Below are 21879 nucleotides of genomic sequence, written 5' to 3'. Positions count from 1 at the left end.
GCTCTTATATAAATCAGGGACGCACCTGCAGCTGGGAGATTGCGTGCAGTTCTGGTTGCTGCACCTCAAAAAGGATTTAGTGGCGCTAGAGAAGGTTCAGAGGAGGACAACTAAGACGATCAACAGCCTCCGTAGGAGGAAGGGTTGCAATGTCTGGGGCTTTTTAATCTAGAAAGAGGGGAAGCAGAGGGGACACGACTGAGGTGTATAAAACCACGCATGGTGTGGATCAAATGGACAAGGAGCAGCTTCTTCCCCCTTCCCCAAAGGCTAGAACCAGAGGTCACCCAATTAAATTGAATCCTGGAAGAACCAGGACAGACAAAAGGAAATATTGTTTTACACCATGCACAATTCAGTTCTGGCATTCGCTACCATGAGGAGTGGTGCTGGATACCAGCTGGGCTGCTCCAGAAGAAGGTTGGACCAATTCATGCAAGCCCTGGGGATCCACGGCTCTTAGCCGTCATGGCAGTGGGTCTGGCTCTGAAGGCCATCTGCTGGGAGGCCAGTGGGCTTCCTGATGCAGCTGGTGGGCCACTGGGGGAACAGACTGCTGGACTAGATGAGCCAGGGGTCCGATCCAGCAGGGCACCGCTTGGGTTCTTATGTTCCTGTCACTGAAGGGGTCCCAGTGCAAGATCCCCTTCTTCACTTTCCCATCCCCTTCTTGGTCTGGTGCCTTCTGGTGCTTGGCATCTCCTTGCAAGAACAGACTGCTCCTTAGCCTTGAACCACCAACAGGCCTGGGCTGCCCGCTTGAAGGAGGCCAGGAAGGCCTTGGCATCAACCCACAGGATGGGTGTTGTGGGCAAGGGGAGGATCCTCCTGAGCAAGGGGTCTCCAGCATCCTGAGGAATTGTTGCCAGCAACTCATTTTCAGGGATATGAGGAAACGGCCCTCCCCAAGATCTGAATTCTCCCAGCCTGGATAACAAGTCACTTTTTCAGGGAATTTCATTCCATTCTCCAGTTTGGCATCCAGCTCCTTGGAGTTCCTGGGGGTCGGGCAGCATATAAATTTAATATATTCTCCTCCTCCTCCTCCTCCCTCTATTTTAATTCAGTCCTTCCTTCTTGTTCGGATGGCCATTTGCACTGGGGCATGTCATCTTCCCGTTTCTCCCCTCCTCCCCCCAAGCCTGGTCTCTTTTTTCATTGAGCAGGAAAAAAACCTCCACCCCAGTGGGCCAAATTTGGAGTAAAATATTTTGCTATCACCAATGGATCACAAGAGTCACGCTTGCAATCACTTCGCCTAGGAAAAGTTTGGAGAAATGAAAACCCTCCATTCCCCTTTGCGCTTGGTCCTCTAATAAGAGCATTGCTCCATTATGGATTGATCCCCTTCGGGGAGCAAGAGGACTAGAATCCTGCGAAGTCTTTTCTTTAACGAAAAGGGTCCCTTTTGCTTCCTAGGCAACTTTTTCATTACTTGCACCTTATATATCAAGCTACAGTCACCGGGTTAAAAACACCCGGGTTACAGATGACCCATAGTTAAGAAAAGAGCCTACTGAAGCAAAATTTGAGTGAAATACACAATGATTTGAATTAAATACACAAGGGTTTGAGTTCATTACACAATACTACTTATTCCAGTGTTTCTCAACCTTGGCCACTTTAAGATGGGTGGACTTCAACTCCCAGGATTCCCCAGCCAGCCATGCTGGCTGGGGAATCCTGGGAGTTGAAGTCCACCCATCTTAAAGTTGCTAAGGTTGAGAAATAAAGTATTATACAATAGTACTGTTCCAGCTTACAAATTCAACTTAAGGACAGACCTTGGGAACGGAACTCATTCTTAAACTGGGGACTCCCTGTATATTTAAATACACTTTTACCTGCCGAATTCATTCAGCTGAACTTGTCTTGCTAAACCGACCTTTCTATTTCGCCCACCAAAACCAGAAAAGGGAATCATTTATTCGTCCTCTTTTTCACCCGCCCCCTTCCCTTTCCCCAAGATTTGGCTTCTTTATTTTGGCTTTTTTTCAACGCAGATCAGAGATACAAAAGAAAAAGGGGAAGAAAGGAAGGTGTAAGGGGACTTGGGGCCATGCAAAGTAACCCTCTCGGCAGGAAAAAAATTCAGTCTGGGGCTTTCAAAGGGCACTTTGTAAATCTACCAGAGGCTAGGAACAGCGGTCCGTTTTCCAAAAGAAGGAATTTGAGCCCAAAAAGGTCATGATTGTTCCCAGGGAAGAATTAATCGGTCCCCTCTGGTTATGAGACTTTAAAAAGTAAAGTCTTCACGCAGAGCGTCACTCTGCGTGATTTCGTGCAAACACCCCCATCGTTTTCCTGGCAACAAACATCAAGGTGGGATTTTTCCCCACTTCCCGCTGTAACCTACTCTCCTGGGATTTCTTCGTGGTCCCCCATCCAAGAACCATCCAGGTCTGACCCATCCTTAAAACGTTCCCGTCCCAGCACTGCCTTTTTCTGGAATGCTTTTTCTGACTTCCCGGTCCAGCCTCAGCCCTGGGGTTTCCTGGTGGTCTCCCGTCCTCTCGGACCCTGCTTGACTCCTGAGATGGCCAAGGACGTCTAGGGATGGGTCCTCCGCTGCCCTTTCCTCTCCACCCTAACCCCCCTCCTTGCTTTTCGGCATCGAGCCCCTTTGCAGGGTGCCCGTTCCGTCGGGCTCCGTTCCGGTTTTTACGCCGTCCCCGTGACGCTCCTCTCCCACTCGCGTCCATTTTCCTGCTCCGTCCTGGCCGCGGCCGGCGCGCAGCGCAGAGGTAGGTCGCGCAAGCTTGGCTGCTCCTGGGTGGAAGGGAGACCGCCCCCCCGCCCGCTCCCCGGGCTCGTTCGCCTGGCGCTCACGCTCGGGCGTGCGTCTGCCTTCGCCCGAGCCCGAGCCCGAGCCCCTCGCGTGCCTCTGCTGCAGAGGGCTCGGGCGCCCCCCCCGTTCCTCGCTGATGTCCCTTAGCATCGCTGCCTCCGCTTCTCCTCCGTTGCCGCCATTTCCAGCTGGCACCCCAGATGCCCAGCCCGTCTCTCCGGCAGAGGTGCGGGCACTCGCCTCGCCCGCCCTGGTGTGCTCCGGGTGCCCGCGAGCTGATACGTTCCTGGGACTGCATCTCCCATAAGTCCCGACCGTTGGCAGAGCTGTCAGGAGCCCCTTGGCACTGTAGGCAGGACGGAGTTGCCTCCTCCTGGGTCTTCACGCTGCCCATCCTCCCTGTCCTCAAATAATTGGCTCTGAACGTAACTAACATTGTATTTCCTCTGCTCAGCACACTCTCCAGTCGCGGTTTGAACCCTCTCTCCCAAAGCTAAGGGGGACCTGGCTAATAGGTGGATGGGAGACCACCAGGAAATCCCGAATGTAGGTTGGCATGGGAAATTGAAAACAAATCATGGAAGGAAGCAATGGAATACTGTGCCAGGTCTTACCAGAAAATGATATGGCAGCCAAGAAAACTCCCTCTAACAGGGTGGGTACACTTTGGGGCCCCTCTTTGGGGCAGGGCCATCTGATGGGGCCCTGATGGTGCGGCTTTTCAGTAGGGGCAGCTGCCCTTTGGAATGGTCTCCCCCACCCCAAATTTTCACTTGGTCCCGCCCCTGATGGTCTTTAGAAAGGATTTAAAAACCTGGGATGAGAAAATTTGCATCCAGAGAAGGTAGGAATGTGATCCAGGTGGCCCTGGATGTGTTTCTTATTTTTATTTTGGGCGTTTTTTCTAAGCTAGCCAGGATTGGGCTGTTCAAGTTGGGAGGCCGTATAAACTTTTAAAACAAACAAACAAATAAATAAAACAGTTAATAAATAAATTAAATAAATTATTAAAATAAATGAACTATGCAGTAAATTAAATAAATAAATAAACAAACAATGCAATGCAATGCTGCATTAGTGTCCCTTGGCCATATTTCTGAATGCCCTGATTCCGAATTTCCCAAATCGATGCCCTCCTCACAGATCGAACATCATCTGTCTAGGATGATGGGTGCTGTAGTCTCATTAACAACCTGACTTGTGGGACTGAAGAGTTTTTTCCCCCTTAATTCCACCAGCTGAAAAGTTTTCTGTAGAAACGTCAGCTCCTCCTGAGCTTGGTGCCCAATTTCTTAATTGTTAGTGGCTGGACTTGTACAACGTGATAAACTATTTATTTATTTATCTATCTATCACATTTATATAGCTGTCCATCTCACATAGTGTATTTACTGGATTGAACCTAATCTGAGATTTTTTTTTAATCTGTTCAGTCCTGTCTGATTCTTGGAGACAGCCTGGACAAGTCCCCGCCGTTTTCTTGGCAAGGTTTTTCAAAAGTGGTTTGCCCTTCAGCCTAAACTGAGACTAACTGATTAGATTAATCTAATTAATCAAGGAGTGATGAATTAAGGATTAATTAATCTCAGATGAAGATTAATCTGAAACTAACTGCACATTATCCCCCCCACTTTTTTTTTTTTTTTTGCACAGCTCGCAGTCCAGCATTTTCACCACTGCCCCATCCTGGTTCTGGGGCTGAGAGGGAGCGACAGAGAGACGGAGGCCCTAGAGCAGTGTTGTCCAAACTTGGCCACTTTAAGATGAGTGGACTTCAACTCCCAGAATTCCCCAGCCAGCCATGCTGGCTGGGGAATTCTGGGAGTTGAAGTCCACTCATCTTAAAGTGGGCAAGTTTGGACAACACTGCCCTAGAGAGCTTTTGCAGCCGAGGGAGACCGCAACCAGGGTCTCCCCACTCCATTTTAAACCCTGCATCTCACTGGCTCTCTCCTCAGCATGCTGGAATAACCCTGAATTTACACATTTCACTAAGCCATAATGCAGTTTGCTTCATTTGCCATTGATGTATCATGTGAACCCAGCCATTACAGGTCACCAACCATGGGCGAACAAGCCACGGCTTATACTGTGATGGGTGAGATTAGTTTTGGGAGGGTCTCATTGCGATGTGCTTCCACTGTCCCTGTTTGCAATGTTACGCGCCCTTGAAATTATCCATAATTCTTTTGAATACTCTTCCCCCTTCAGAAGAGCAGAGCGTTTCTTCACCAGGCTGTGCAGGAGAAAATCAGACTGGAATAAGATGGCAAAGGCCCGGTATTGCGTAAGCATTAATCCCTTTCTCTTCCGGGATTAATGCAGAAAGATCTGAATTCTCCTTATTCGGATGACGGATGTAAAAGGTCTTGCTTGACGGGGGAAGAGCATCTGAAGCAAAGATTTGGCAGATTCAGTTCCCCAAATACTATCCTGCTGGAAAAGGAACCTTTCTTTTCTAGCAAGGCAGGAGGATCTAGCTGCTCCTTCTTCGGATCATTTACTGACAAAAGGTGTAGGATTGGGGAGTTTATCCTCCACGGTTCGAACTGTGTGGAGAAGCAAACGCTGCTGATGTGGTGATCCGGGACGTCCTAGAGATGCCGAGGAGGAATGGCGGGGGGGGGCGGGGGAGAACCCTGAGCAAGGGGCAAAGGGGTGTGAAATGCAGCATCAAGGAACAATATGCCGCTGCTAAGGGGTGATTAGGGTGCAAAAGGTGGAGAGGAAAGGAAGCTGGCATTACAGGAAGATGTGGATTAGGGAAACGTTAGGAAAAAGTCGTTTAGATGAGATGGGCGGTGACAAATGAGAGAGAGAGAGAGATCTAATGGTTTGAGTTCATTACACAATAATACTTATTCCAGTGTTTCTCAACCTTGGCAACTTTAAGATGTGTGGACTTCAACTCCCAGGATTCTATATCTATCCCACAGATAGATAGATATAGGCAGACAGACAGATAGACAGACAGACAGACAAACAGATAGACAGATAGATAGATAGATAGATAGATAGATAGATAGATAGATAGATAGATAGATAGATAGATAGATATAGCCACAGATAGACAGACAGACAGACAGACAGACAGATAGACAGATAGACGGATAGATAGACAGACAGACAGACAGACGGACAGACAGATATAGACAGATAGATATGGATGGATGGATGGATGGATGGATGGATGGATGGATGGATAGATAGATAGATAGATAGATAGATAGATAGATAGATAGATAGATAGATAGATAGATCGATCGATCTAATGGTTTGAGTTCATTACACAATACTACTTATTCCAATGTTTCTCAGCCTTGGCAACTTTAAGATGTGTGGACTTCAACTCCCAGGATTCCCCAGCCAGCATGGGAATCCTGGGAGTTGAAGTCCACACATCTTAAAGTTGCCAAGGTTGAGAAACACTGACATATACAGTATTATACAATAATACTGTTCTGGCTTACATACAAATTCGACTTGGGGACAGACCTTGGGAACGGAACTCGTTCTTAAACTGGGGACTCCCTGAGTAACAGATGCACACATGGGTAATGCGGTTTTGGGATGTGTAAACTCTCGTTCACTTTATTTATTTACGACCTGTAGTGGCTAACTGGCTCTAAAGCGACTCTGAGCCACTTAAATTAAAAATGAGAAGCAGAAGAAAGGAGTTGATAGAAAGAAAACCCCATGCATTTGGACAAAAACAGTCCCTTAAACAGAAAACATTAATTGGGCATTTGGGGCTGGTGAAACTTCGCTTCCCCCTGTTAAATTGACGGGTTATTTGTATTGGTGTCAAATGTATACTTAGGAAATAAAAGAGCAAGAAACTACTTAAGAACCGAATTGGGGAAGCAGAAAAGTCCAGAATTATTCCCTCATCTGCTTAACTTCTATAGCATATAAGTTATGAAATTATCAGAGTTGGAGGATGTAAAAGCTGAAATCGAAATTGGGAGTCCCCGTATAAAAGATGCAAAGGATACCACTTTTTATTAGCTGAAAGTAAAGAAGACATAGAAGAATTCATTAGGAAAGTAAAAGTAGAAGGTGAAAAATCTAGGTTAACTTTAAGAAGACAAAAATAATACCAAAATGCACATTTAGTGAACTTAGAATTGACAATAAGGAAGTGACGGTGGAAGATAATTTTGTTTTCTTGTGTTCAACTACAGATGAAGATGGATGCTGTGCTGGAAAAATAAAGAGAAAATTAATTCAAGGGAGGAAGACGATGGCAAATTCAGATCATGAAGGTTAAAGCTTTTAATAACAACCGAGATCAGAATAATTAAAGCAGTAGTCTCTTTAGTGCTCATGTACAGCTGCTTAGCAAGAAGGAGCAAGAGAAGGATGTTATACTTCAGGTAGTCCTCAAGTTATGACGGCAATTGGGACCAGAATTTCCATCGCTAAGTGATGCGGTTGTAAAACGAGATGTCACTGACCACTTCACTTAGCACAGCTCTGGGGCTGCTTGCCACACTGCAGCTCAGGGGCTTCTTGGCGTGCCACGGCTCTGGGGCTGCAAGAAGCCCCTGAACCACAGCGCAGTGTGAAGCCACATCCATCCCGGGAAGCCCCAGCCACCTTTGACGCCCTGCACTCCACAGCCCTAACTGACTTCCACCATCTTCTTGCTCCCGCTGCTGACAAGGCGTGCCCAGCCTGGCCCTTTGCGAGGCAGCCGCTGACCACGTGAGGTCTTCTTTCCCAGGTCTCACAAGGAAACTGCTATATGTGATCTTGGGAAGAAGACCTGATACGGCCAGCAGCTGCCTCGCAAAGGGCCAGGCCGGGTGTGCCTTGTCAGCAGCGGGAGCAAGAAGACAGCAAAGGTCAACTGGGGCTGCGGAGTGCAGGGGGCCAAAAGAGCACAGATGGGTGGGAGATAGGTTGGTGGGGGGAGCTGAAGCAGTCCTGCAGTCATAAATGCAGGCAGGCTGCCAAGTACCCGCATTTTGATCACGTGACTGTGGGGGGACTGCAATGCTGTAACTTTGGGGACCGGGCATAAGTACCATTCGATCAGCGCCGCCATAACTTTGAACAGCCACTGAACAAATGGTCGTAACTCGAGGACTACCTGTTGTCAAGTTATGGCTTTAAAAGTGAAAGTGATTAGGAGTACCATGGACTGGAAGAAGAACCAGTCATCAGTCTTGGACTAAATCAATTAATGCAAGGATCAGCAAACAGAAACTCTAATACTTTGAGCATGTGATGTGAGTGGGTGACTGATTAGAAAAAATGTCTGCACTTAGCAAGTTGGAGGGAAGTAGAAGAAAGGGAAATCATTGGATTAGGTGGATCAAAGATATTACAGGACCATTATTTAGAGAACTTTATTGCTTTGCCTTAGGATCCCAACCATGTACTTTTCTTTTTCTCCCCTTTACAGTTATAATTCCAAGTTTCCTTGTCACTGACCCCTGAAACCATGGGTATGTCAAGTTGGGACTTTTTTGACCCCGTCCTATCACTTGCCATTGAATGATGTGGTCGGCCCTCTTAATACCCTCCTGTCTGGTGAGTTCATTACAAAACTTTTCACTGTTCTGGTTTTCAATGAGTTCTGTTCCCCCCAAATAGTAAATTCATCTGTGCAACCCCCCACCCCGTGACAAAATGAATGATTTCATCAGGGATAGGGTTGGGCAAAGCATGAATACAGAACTGATTTTAATAATTAAATGCGAAGCTGTATAGAACAGGGCTTCTCAAATTCCCTGCTGAGGATTTGCACAGGGAGCATTGCAAGCGTGATCAGTTGTTTTAAGAAATTGTGACTCCCCTCTTACGTTCCTGGTGCTCATAATCTGTACTTTGAGAACCCCTCTAGATAGTCATCCTTAATGCCAGGCAGTTGATGAACAAATGGAAAAAAAACAGATTCTTAAAGCCATCATTAGCTGTTACTCTCTGTTTTTTCTTTTTGAATGAATACTGATCCCTAAAAGGATCTTCTCTTTTACTTGAAGTTTTCCCAGTATACTTTGAAAAAATACTTTGTTAATAGCCTTTTAAAAATTGCAGCACCCCTCTTAATGCACTTCATTGAAACAACGGCTGGCTTCATTCATCACAAAGGCCTGATTTAAAAATGGTGATTGTTTTGTTTGTGTTAATCCAAGCAAATAATAAATTACACTATCACTTCAGTTGATGGTCTGATTCACACAACGTATTAAAACTGTGTCGAGATTTCTACAACATGTCAAAGTTTGGAGTCCTGGGTGCTCTCTGAGCTTGGTGGTTTGCTTGCAGACGTTTTGCTACCCGACTAGATAACGTCATCAGTGCATCGTGTCAAATTGCAAAAGATCTTGCCTCATTTTAGTCTACTCTGAAGTGTGGCACAAACCCAGTTAGGAGCTGGTTGCTTTCAGGGGAAGAGTTTGGATGAAACACAAAGAATGATGTTGGGAGCCTTTTCTGTGCAGCATCCATTGAGATATAGCAAAAGGGAACCCATTTTTTGTAAATTAGTCTCCTTTCTTTTTCTTTTTCTTTTTTTTTCAGTTTGCAAAACAGAAATTGTTCTTTTTTCAAAGGAGCTTTAAGGTCAGTTAATTAAAAATAAGTTGTGTTTTTGAAATTAGATGTCAACTTCTCTTGCATCATGTTGATCTTCTCAGAGGACTATAAATACTTCCTTGGATAAGTCTTACTTGCACAGAAGCTATGATGTTCTTCATCATCCTAGCTTCTCCTTTAGTATTACAGGTAGTCCTCAGTTAATCACCACTTGTTCAGCAACCGTTCAAAGTTCTGATGGCACTGAACGCGGGGGACTTATGACCAGTCCTCGAAGTTCCGGCTGTCCCAGCACCCCTGTGGTCATGTGATTGCAATCTGGGCACTTGGCAATAGGCTCACACTTACGACAGTTGCAATGTCCCGCGATCACATGATTGTTATTTGCTGCTGATTGTTATTTTGCCTGCTGGCTTCCCCCAAGCAAAGTCCATGGGAAACTGGCAGGAAGATCCCAAGTCGCTCCAGAAAGTTACTCGCACCCTCCCCCACCCAGCAGCAGCCACTTACCTGCCCACCGGCCTGTTTGCGAGCCACCTGGGATTCACTTAACAACCCACAATCCTCGCTTAATGACAGCAACGGGGGGTGCCGGGATTGCCATCACTAAGCAGTCATGTGATGTCGTGCTTTACAACCACGTTGCTTAGTGACGGAAATTCCAGTTCCAGTTGCTGTCGTTAAGCAAGGACTACCTGCATTGCAACACCCCATGTGATAACTAGGACTATGGCAACCCCTTCTCACCTTCTTCCAAACTGTTTGGGAATTGCAACCCCAACACTTTTGAGGCATGTCACGTTGGGGAATGCTTTTTCAAAACAGACCCATTCATTGCTTAGAAAGGTGACTTAGAGTCAGATCTTCATACAAGGCTTTCAGAAAAAGACTGGACAGCCATTTGTCTGGAGTGGTCTGAGGACGCCTGCCCTGGGCAGAGGGTTGGACTAGATGACCTCCCGGATCCCCTTCAGCCCTAGGATTCTATGATTCTAAGTGCCTTAGCTGAAACCTCTGTTGCAGCTGGGGTCCATTACACTACAAAGAACATGCTCGTTTGTAAAGTGTCACCAAATTTGGGTTGCTGGTGAATTTAATAAGGGAGGAAAGGAAAAGAAGAAGGGAAACCGCCTGTATCTCAAACTACTCCAGTTCCTACTCCCATAAAGTTTGAAGGAGCTCACGCTGACTAAGTCCGTGAGACTCAGAGGTGTGACCGGCTCTCCTGTCGCCTCTTTCTTTTTCCCCACAACGGCTCCTCCAAGAACCAGCTTCGCTTCTGTTCCAGAGCAGCCGATCTCAAAATTCCAGGAAAGACCCGGTGCACCCACTCGCCGGCTTCTTCTTCTGCCTGCAGCGGAAACCGAAGGGCCGTTGGGATCCCATCTTTCTTGGGGTGGCAGGGAAGGAGGTGCTGGGCAGATGTGGCAGGTAAGAAGGGACATTAAAGGGTAAATTAGTTTTAGGAAAAGAAAAAAACTAAATTTGGGGACAGCCCTCCCATACTCTCCTACAGGTAACAGCCTGATGTCCTGGGGTAGAAAGATTCATGCTATGCATTATATTATTATTGTTAGTTGCACAGTCAGCCAGATGTTTAGACTGGACTTGGCCTTTTTATCCACCCCTCGAGTCCTTCCCAAGGCCCTGGGATAGGCAGATGTGGTTGTCTGATGGTGTTGGGGTATCGTCGCAGGATGGAAGCTGTTCCAAGTAAAGCTGCCTTTTGCAATTGACTGATGGTGATTTTGTCAATGCCAATGGTCTTCAAGGGGTGCTCCAGATGTTTTGGGATTGCACCCAAGGCTCCTGTAACTATTGGTACCATCTTTGCTTTCTTTTGCCACAGTCATCCTACTTCTATTTGCAGGTCTTTATATTTTGTGATTTTCTCCAGTTCTTTCTCTTCTCTTCTGCTGTTTCCGGGTATTGCAATATCCACTATCCAGACTTTTTTGTCTTTCTTATCAATTATTATTATTAGGTCTGCAGCTCCTTGCTTTATGAATTGTCTTCTTGTTGTTCTTATGCAGAGGCCTGTCAGCTCCATCCTTTATGTGTTGTTACAACAGTACTATTATTATTAGGCTGGTCAGTTCCATGGTTTATGAATTATGTTATTGTTATTATGGTGGGGCCTGTCAGCTGTATGCTTTATGTGTATTACTACTACTACTACTACTACTATTATTATTCCTACTACTACTACTACTCCTACCACTGTTATGGGGCCTGTCATCTCCAAGCATTATCAGTTATAGTTGTTTTATTAATATGGATTGTTATTATTATTAGACTAGTCAGCTTTATGTATTATTGTTATTATTATGAGGCTGGTAAGCTCCATGCTTTATGAATTGTATCTACTGGACCTGTCGCCTCCATGCTTTGTTTTTATTTTTGCTTCTATTACCATAAAGTTGATTTCTTTAAATGGGAATCGGCCATCTGCAAGGGAGAGGGCCAGCCTCTCCTTCTGGGCAGCTCCGGGATCCGTCATGTAACCAAGAGAAATTCTCAGGAGACCAGAATCTGGGGCAGGCTGGAGCCCCATGCTGGGTGTGCTGATGGAATAGCTTGGCCAGAAGAAAGGTGGCAAATAAGATGGAAGTGGAGGCATTGGATAGAGGCCAAAGGTTCACCCCCTCCAACAGCCATTCGGCCTGTTTTCCAGAATCCCTGTTGGGAATGCTGTCTAGACCAGCCAAGGTTGGCCAGTGATGCCTACCCGTGAGATAACCAGATCATGATCCATAACCAAAGAAGACATGGTCACCTATTAAGACAATCCCAGGTTGACATTGAGATGGGCTCCTGAGCTTCTTGGAAGCATGGTTTGGTCTCCAGATGTCCAAGGGACATTTTAATTCCTGCTTTGGATAGTTTTTATCTGTGCCTTTGGCACCTGGTTGGGCCCATTTGGAAGCACGAAATTAGGTGGGTGCTTTCACAAAACGGCCGCTGGGCAGAGGGTTGCCCATAGACCGACCAGCTGCCGCTGGGAATAGAAACAGTGCCAGTGCCTGGATTTCCCCAAATGCTACTTACCCACCCTTCTGGCTGCTCCCCCCACCTCTACTCCCCATGGAGATTTCCTCCCACCCGGGTTGACTGACTTGCTTGCCATTTCTATTTGTTAGGAAGACTTTGCAACCCTCCTTGGGAATAAAATGAGGCCTTAATGGGAATAAAAATGAGGCCCTTTGCGTTTTAGCAAGTCGACTTCCTTTGTCCTTAAGAGAAAAGGGATTAAGGTCTGCAGAGAATTGACATCCCCAGATACAGCGCTGGGGATCTGCAGCCCTCCTGCCTCTCTCATAGTCTCTGCTCGTGCAGAAATGGCACAAATGTACATAAAATAAAAAGCATATGCAGAGGGGCTAGCTATTAAGAAGGTTCCTTTTCTACCTGCGAGTCGGGGCTATCTTTCTGAGCGCAACCTTCTTTTTCTTTCAGCCCCTGGTGTCCTTTGAGGAGGTGGCCGTGTATTTCACAGAAAGGGAGTGGGATCTACTGGATCCCAGCCAGCGAGCTCTTTATAAGGATGTCATGCTGGAAACTTACGGCTATGTGGCCTCTGGAGGTGAGGATCTGGGTTTTTTTTTTTTTTTATATATATATATATATATATATATATATATATATATATATATATCGAGAGAGTATGTAAAATCCATATATCGAGAGAGATTTTTTTAAACTGCCCATTACGTCAGCCCCTGGGCAGTGTGCGTTATAGCAAATTTCTGATGTATTTTTTTGCATTTGTTTAGGGTTATAAAACCACTTTGGGCAAATGCAACCAGAACAACACAATCAGAACATAAATATCTGTCGAAGCATCGAGTTACCATCATACAGGAGATGCAGTGTTGACCCTGCATTTTCCAAAGGCCTTCTGGAACAGCTTTCTCTTTTCAGAAGTCCTAGGAAACCCACTAGGCTGCTCCCCTAATCTCCAGGGGAGGCTGTTTCAAACTATGGGGGCTGCAACCAAAACACATTGGTCGCAAGTCCTGGTCCCCTTCACCTCACCTACCTGAGACCCTTAAAAGATGTGGATGGCAAGTCAGCCCTTTTAGGTAACTCGGTGCCAAGCCGCGCAGTGCTTAGAGGTCAAAACCAGCACCAGGAATCGCATCTGGAAACGTATGGTGACCAGTGCAGTTCTAGTTCGTCAGAGTCCTCAAGCTGAAAACAAGCCCAGACATCGTTCTGGGCACCACGTTGGATTGTGCTCACAAACTGTCGTGGTTACAGTGAATCTGAACAACTTTATGGGGAAAATGTGCTAACTGGTCCCAGCAGCCAGGTGGGTAGTTCTTCCCACTGAACGTGCCCTAGCATGAAATGGGCAACCTTAAATAAGGCTTCTGGATGCCAGCCTGTTGATGTGGTACTAATGGAGAATTCGGCATAATTTGCTATTCTAATTACCACGGTGTTGGCTCAGCCATGAGCTGATACTTGTGCTTGGTCATCTTCGGTTGTCTCTTCCATTGCTTCATCTCCTGGAGGTTGTCTGTAAGCCAAGGGGGCCCCACAAGATTGGCTAACAACAAGAATCTGCTTGGGGAGAATCACATCAAGGATTTTGGCTACTACCCTAATCCAGGCATCAATCAGCCTCTCAACAGGATTGCCTCCCAGATTTTTGGGAAACTCCCCAAGTGTATTTTGGAAACATCTGGATCCATTAGATGCCCGTGACAAACATAGGCCCAGCTGTCCTATGGAGGTCCTGAGAAGCCACCACTCACATCTAGACCAAGAAGTGATTAAACACTTAGTCCTTAGACAAAGGACTAAGTCAAACATTATCTAGTCCAGATCACCTGCTCCAAACTGAAAACAAGCTCTCTGTGTGTTTTGGGCTAGCTATTACTGGGGACATGCCCATGGTTGTCTTGGAGGCCATGAATTTCTGAACTTCTCTGCACCCACACCCAAGGATGAAGGTTGAAGTCCCCAGCACAGGAAGCCAAGTGACCAGGCCAGGAGTTAGAAAGGGATCTGCTGGGTGGGTAGGTGGTTCATGAGCAAGATCCCTGGATTGCCGTGAGTAACCACTTAACACACAGGCATTCATGCCCATCACCTCTGGAGCTGAGACTCTGGTCATGGTGAAGTCTCTTTCATAACCATTGCTACTCCTGTGCCTATCCTTGGAGTCAGTGCTGCTGAAGAACCTAAAAATCAGTGGGAAAAGCAGTGCCACCTCCCTTGTCAAACCAGGCTTCAGGTCCATTGGCTCATCCATGATCAAATCATGGATAAAAGCGATCTCATAACAGACCAACCTCGCATTCACCATCAACAGCTGAAAGTCAAAGTCATCACTAATTCAGTTACCAGGTCCCACAAGTGAGACTGTCTTATTATGGTTTCTGCAGTATTGAGACAGCCTATCTCCAAAGACCAGTTGTTGTGTGAAACAATTGTGAGAGGATGCAAATATCTTCCAGTTCTGCAAAGACCAGTTGTTGTGTGGAACAATGGTGAGAAGATGTAACTATCTTCTCAGGGAGCTTCCTGGAGTTTGTGCTTAGACATTTTTGGAACCTTCAATGCAATACTGGCTGACCCCACCAAGTCCCTCTACGTGTTCCTAAGACCTGAAGAAATCCTCCAAGTTGAGATTATCCTTTCACACGCTCAGATGTCTGTGAAATTAGTCATTGCCTGGGTCCCATTACATTGCTATTAGCAAATGCTGGTGTAGTTACTTGCAAGATGACCTTCCCAAGTTGATCCTGTCCCATACATGGCTTCCCAGGAGAAGCTGGTTGTGGTTTCCCACTTCTACAAAGTGAGTGGGGTTGAGGCCTTGGGCCTCAGTCACGGCCTCCGTTTTATGGAAAGCTCTCTTAGATTTCTGGAACTTTGGTAGTTAAAATGATGCCTTGCTGGAGAGGCTTTGGAGAGTAAATGGGGTGATGCTGTTGTTCCATGGTTGTTCCAGGAAGCCTTGTGTGCAAAACAATTCTGAGCCTCTCTTGTGATGGACTGCTATAACCCTTGGACTGTCCCTCGAACATTGGGGCTATCTTAATGGAGATGTAATCGTTGCATTTTTAAATTCTAACTTTCTGACCCTGCAGATACATAAGCTGATCAGAGGCCTTTGGGGACCAGAGAGGCCCATAAACCCTAGTTAAGTAAATAAAACTCAGTACTGATTTTACGATGGTCATTTCAATGTTGCTTTTTTTCCTCGGATGTTTTTATTTGTTGTTTACCACCTGGAGTCATTTTGGCAGGATACACATGTAATGAGAAAGACAGAATCCTGTTCAGGCCATGGACTCTCTCATTTTCTTCATTACCTGGAGGTTTTTATCTTGTTTTTCCACAATCCTGGTTTCGGGGTAGCGCCCTTGTATTTGGAAGACCTGAAGATTTTAGATTCAGAATGACCCGCTGGTCTCTTTGTTTGATAGATATCCCCAAACCTGAACTCATATCTCGATTGGAAGAAGGAAGCGATCTGCTTGTTCAAGATGCCGGAGAAGGAGATTTCTGGAGAGGTAGCTATTTCAATGTGTGGTGACACTATGAGAACGGAGGATGAATAATGCCACGGAGAAGGCACCCATTCAGGCTTACAGTATTTGCCTGTTTTCTGGATTTATATCCCACCCTTAGAAAAGGAGATAGACATTCAAAGAGAGGGGCTGGTCCAGGGTCTCCATTTATGGCTGACCAGGGATCAGAACCTGGGTCTCCCCACTCCTAGTCCAGCCCTTTCCCCACTATCCCCCCTCTGGCTGTCTGTAATAAATAAATACTATTTATTTTATGTATACAGGTAGTCCTCACTTAATGTGATGGAATGTATCTATGAAGAGGAGGGTGATGTGGGGAATAGAAGTAGAGATGAAGGCTATCGGGGGGGGGGCATTCCAGGAGGGGAAAGGAGACAAGGGACAATACAGTCCTCAAAGGGAGCGTGGGAAGTGAAAGAGGTTCAGGATAGCCACTCCCTAGAATTGCCCAGGGTATATCCACTGGTTGCTGTAGTATAAATTTAGTCTGGCAAGATTCTGTCTATAAGGTGTAAGCAAATAAAGGAACTTAACTCAACTGGAGTGTTTCACCATTGTTCTTGGGCTGGGCCTGACATTTAACAACCATTCATTTAGTGACTGTTCAAAGTTACAACAGTGCTGAACAAAGGGACTTGCAGCCAGTCCTCACACTTACAACCATCGCAGCACTCCCATGGTCATGTGATCACAATCTAGGCACTTGGCAACCAGCCTGCACTTATGACAGTTGCCGTGTCCCAGGGTCATGTGATCGCCATTTGTTACCTTCCCAGCCGACTTCTGGCAAGCAAAATCAATGGGGAACCGTGTGATTCGCTTAACGACCGTATGATTTGCTTGACTGCTGCAGTGATTTGCTTAACGACCGCTGCAAAAAAGGTCGTAAAATTGGGCGCAACTTGCTTAACAACTACCCCGCTTAACAATGAATTTTCCAGTCCCTATTGTGGTCATTAATTGAAGACTATCTGTGAAATATATACTGCCTACTCCAATGCCTCAAAGCAGCTTTTCCAAAATATGTAACATTCTAAAATTATTTAAAAACTCTAAAACTGACCTCAAAGGTAAAGCTTAACTCCTGAAATGTTCTAAAAGGCCTGGGCAAAAAGATAGATTTTAGGTCCCATCCCAAACTGCATGAAGGAGGGCTTCACCCTCAACACCAGAGGCAATTCATGCTGCAGTTATGGGCCAGCCTACCATAAAATTTGCTGTTCGTGTTGGACGTATTTGTGATGGGTGGTACAAAAGGTGCCCTCAGAAGATCCAAGAGGCTTCAGGAAAGTCCTGCAGGTAATTTGAACAAAGTTGCGTACGGTGTTACATATTAAAGAGATCCCCTTGCATTGGGCTTGGAAAACACCTGGTGGGCTATGTAGCTTTTTCAACTTGGGGCTGATATATTCAAGTGTAGAATATATTGCTGGTTTGGAACTCCTCTTTCTGGACTAAGAAGGGAACGTTATTTGGGACCTGGGGCATGTGGGACTGACCTTGGGAGACAGAAGGAAGAGCCGCAGACTAGACTTCCTTTGTGGAAAAGGTATCTCAGCCTGCAGAAGGAAAAGGGATGTAGTAAGAAGGAGCGTCACCTCCTTAGTTTTCTGGAAAATAAAAGTAAAGCGGGGGGAAAGGCTTTCAGACTTGCAAGATTCTGTTCCTGTAACCTTACGACAAAAGTAGTACTCACGGTTTTTGCTTCTTCTCTGGACTCCCCCGAAGGGCTGACAGGATAGGAAGCAAAGGAAATAAAATCAAAGAAATGGGTTTATTTTTCCTTGATGGATTGGTTGATTACATTTACACCGCTGTGCATTCCCCGAGCATCTTTGGATGGCTCAAAGTATTGGAATACATAAAAAATGATTCAGCTACTGGTACAGCATCAGGCAGAGCCGGCTCTAGACATTTTGGCACCTGAGGCAAAGTCATATTCTGGCACCCCCTATGGTTTGGCTCAACTTCCGATTTTGTTAGAAATTTTTTAAAAATTCAAAAATGTCCGTTTGTTTCTTTTTTTCTTCATGTTTCTGAGCTTTATGCTTACGATTTTCAGTCCCAGTCATTTTAGTTCCATCAGCACCCATTGTTGCCATATGGCAACTAGTCTGTGGTATTATATTTAACCCTCAAACGGGCACACGTTACAGCTTTTTACTTTTTTATTGTGTTTTTCAGAAGTCTTTTCTTTCTTACCCTGAGGATACATAAGCAGCTTTTGCCCTGTGGAACAACTCTTTTTTTTCCTAGTGTTTTTCCTGCTGGTGCAGTCTACTTTTTTTTCAGAACAACCAAATGTTGATCCATTGGTAGTGAGAGGAATTGACTGACCAGCTTGTCACCCGAGCCTGACATTGTGGGCTAAGAGAGAGGGACTGGCCCAAAGTCACCCAGCCGGCTTTCATGCCTAAGGCAGGACTAGAACTCACCGTCTCCTGCTTTCTAGTCTGAAGCCTTAACCACCAGCCCAAACTGGGTCTCCCCCTGCAGAACAAGGTTCCCTCCCAAGATTCGACCCTCCTGACCTGTAAGGTTCTGAAAACCTGGTTCCCACCCAGAGGCCATCCAGAAATGAAAGGACTTGAACAGGAATTTGTTGCGGTCGGCTTCATTTATTCCATTTGGGGCAGCTGTGTTTTGGTTTAATTAATTAATCAGTTCATTAAATGACTATTAAATTCATATAGCTGCCTATCTCACGTTTTTCCTTTTATCCTGACCAGGTGAGGAACAAGGCGGCGACGTTCATTGGGAGCTGACCCTCTTGTCATTAGAAGCAGCCAGACGTCAGAGAGGAAAAGAGACATGTGGGAGTCCAGTGGACATCAAAAAGCATAAGAGGAGCCAATCAAAGAATGGGAAGAAGAAATCCTGTATTTCTCGTGGAGGTGACATCCAGAAACATCTGATTTCCAGAGCTGTGATGGAAAACAGAAAGAAAAACTACTCAGTAAGTGGAAAACTGCAGGAACCTAAATCAAAATTAAATACCCAAAGCAGGATAAATGTAAAAGAAAATCCACATGAATGTATAGAGTGTGGAAAGAGCTTCCGTAATAGTCGGACATTCACTAAACATCAGAGAATCCACACAAGAGGGAAACCTTATCAATGCATGGAGTGTGGAAAGAGCTTCAGTTGGAATTCACACCTTCTTTTTCATTATCGGAGTCACACCCGGGAGAAACCCTATCAATGCACAGAATGCGAACAGAGCTTCAGGGTCAAAAGTCACCTCATTTCCCATCAAAGAACTCACACAGGGGAGAAACCCTACAAATGTAGTGTGTGTGGAAAGAGCTTCAGTTGTAGTAGCAGCCTGACTATCCATGAACGCACACACACGGGGGAAAAGCCCTATAAATGTCTGAAGTGTGGAAAGACCTTTGTCTTGAGTTCTCTTCTCATTGTACATCAAAGGAGTCACACAGGGGAGAAACCCTATAAATGTCTGGAGTGCGGAAAGAGCTTCAGCCATAGGAATACTCTAACCATCCACGAAAGAACCCACCGAGGGGAGAAGCCCTATAAATGCATGGAATGTGGAAAGACCTTTGTACGAAGTTCACTCCTTATTCTGCACGAAAGGAGCCACACAGGAGAGAAACCGTATAAATGCATGGAGTGTGGAAAGAATTTCAGCCGTAGGAATAGCGTTACTATACATAAAAGAATCCACACCGGGGAGAAACCTTATAAGTGTACAAAATGCGGCATGAGATTCAGCCAGAGCGCACACCTTACTCAACATCAGAAAAGCCACACCGGGGAGAAACCTTATAAATGTAAGGTATGTGGAAAGAGCTTCAGCGTGAACGGATCGCTTACTTCGCATCAGAGGACTCACACGGGGGAGAAACCGTATAAATGCAGTGCATGTGGGAAGAGCTTCAATTGTAAGAGTAACCTTACTTTACACGAAAGAACACACCTGGGGGAGAAACCGTACGTGTGTCTGCAGTGTGGGAAGAGCTTTGTCAAGAGTTCAGTCCTTATTGTTCATCAAAGAACACACACAGGGGAGAAACCATATAAATGCATGGAATGTGGGAAAAGTTTCAGTGTGAATGGGTCACTTACGTCCCATCAAAGAACTCACACAGGGGAGAAGCCACATAAATGTAGTGAGTGCGGAAAGAGCTTCAGCCGTAAAGGTAGCCTTACCATACACGAAAGAACACATACAGGGGAGAAACCCTATGAATGTATCGAGTGCGGAAAGAGCTTTGTCAAGAGTTCGCTCCTTACCGTACATCAAAGGACTCATACGGGGGAGAAACCATTTAAATGCATGGAGTGTGGGAAGAGTTTCAGTCAGCATGGGAAACTGGCCACGCACGAAAAAACCCACAGCATGGATCAATCATTGTAACGCCTGCAATATGGAAAGAAGCTTTCCAGGCAACATCTTTTCCCTTCTAAAATTATAGAAATGCAGACTATTAAGAGAGCTTCTACCAGATAGATACCCTTCTTTTCATTCAAAGAATTGCCCTGGGAGTAAATGATTAAAATGCAGGATAACTTTCAGCAGAGAACTCCTTTCTTCGCAATGTGTGAACTCATTATTTGCACCAACTTTTTTAAGGCCTCGGAGGAAACTGACTTGGTTGGGTTCACACAAGATAAACCATAGTTAAGTAGCCAGAATTCATATTTGGTTAGGGTTCCTTAGAACTGGCCTGCAAAAATGCAGACAGCCACTAGGTGGCTAAATGAGTGAGTTGTGTGAGTATCTGCTGCCGCCTAGTGGGCATTGCAGCCTGGATAAATTAAAACTAGCATGCCATGCAGGGACTGGGGGGGAGAACCTCAAGATGGTGACTAGGATCAAAGTCCCATCCCCATTTTTTGTATGCATCATATATAAAAAAGGAGGCAGAGTTTTGAGTGGATGGGCCCCATCTTGATGTTTTTGACCCTGGTGATGCCACATTATGGCTCAGCGTGTTGTTTTATGACAAAAGGGCATAAGAATTAAGATCCTGAGAAAAGTCTTGCTAGGTCAGATAAAAATCTACTGATCCACCCGCCACTTTTTTCATAAGATCCAGTTAAACGTTTCTAAGAAACGGGGCAAGAAGATGGTCACTGGCAGAGTTATGTTGATCCATGTAAACTTCAAAAGACTTTTATAATCTCGATCCTGTCTGAAAGGTAGCCAAGCTGTTCACCGTCACCCTGTCTTGTAGCAGTGAGTTCTGTAAGGCAATAAATGCATCATTTAAAGTCCTAAGTTTAATTTGGTTTGAAAGTCAGGTCAAAGCCCCCTGATATTGTTGTGGGTTATGGGCTAGGGTGTCTTTGGAGGGGGGGATATCTGGGAGCAGAAGCTGTTAGGAGAGAGATGTGTTTGAGGATAGAAATTGAAAATGTAATGAGACAATTCTTTGGGGGCTGGAGATGAGCAAGGCTGAGATTTCCAGTCAGGTAGCATTAGATAACCAGTATTTGCAGATGTTTGTGAGACTGAAAATAAAATAAAATTTATACTAAAACACATACATTTTCCCTGTTTGTCACTGTATGCTGTCTTCTTATTTTCTGAGAACCTTCCTTGTTATTTAAAGCACGTTGTTTTCACTTTTCTTGTTGACATTGGTGAAATGTCATAATCACAGGGCCATTTTTTGATGGCGTTACTTGTGTTTAAGTAATCTTTTAAAACATTTTTGCCTAGCTACGTTGATAATGAAAAATTATTTGATAGACAAGTTTTGGCAGCAGTGGTGGAATACAAGATGAAAAGCAGAAAAAGAGATTTCCGCATTTTTTACGATAGTTGTGTTTTTAGAGTAATTTTACTGTTGAATTTGGTGAGCCACCCAGAGTCATAATAGATTGGGGTGACCTATAAAAAAATGAATGAATGAATGAATGAATGAATGAATGAATGAATGAATGAATGAATGAATGAATGAGGTACTTGGGGAAGGAATAGGGAAATTGGGAGCAGGCAGAGCTGCTCAACATCTCTGTATCTGCCTTTTCTTA

The 21879-nt window shown here is 45.3% G+C and overlaps 1 protein-coding gene across 1 annotated transcript in view; it reads left to right on the top strand.

Moving 5' to 3' along the window:
- The window catches only part of LOC107326430 (uncharacterized), a 37798-nt gene extending 16421 nt beyond the window's left edge, over positions 1-21377 (top strand). The window contains exons 4-7 of the mRNA XM_088129313.1: positions 8321-8326; positions 12791-12917; positions 15775-15861; positions 18609-21377. Coding sequence (XP_087985439.1) covers positions 8321-8326; positions 12791-12917; positions 15775-15861; positions 18609-20257 — 1869 coding nt within the window. The 3' untranslated portion in view covers positions 20258-21377. The remainder of the gene's footprint in view (positions 1-8320; positions 8327-12790; positions 12918-15774; positions 15862-18608) is intronic.
- Positions 21378-21879: the final 502 nt, after the last annotated feature.

The sequence above is a fragment of the Python bivittatus genome, unplaced genomic scaffold (genome assembly GCF_059951505.1).
Source record: "Python bivittatus isolate LINGU-HERP-01145 unplaced genomic scaffold, Pbiv_v1 ctg000810_np1212, whole genome shotgun sequence".
Taxonomy (NCBI): Eukaryota; Metazoa; Chordata; class Lepidosauria; order Squamata; family Pythonidae; genus Python; species Python bivittatus.
This window is presented reverse-complemented; position numbering and strand designations above follow the sequence as displayed.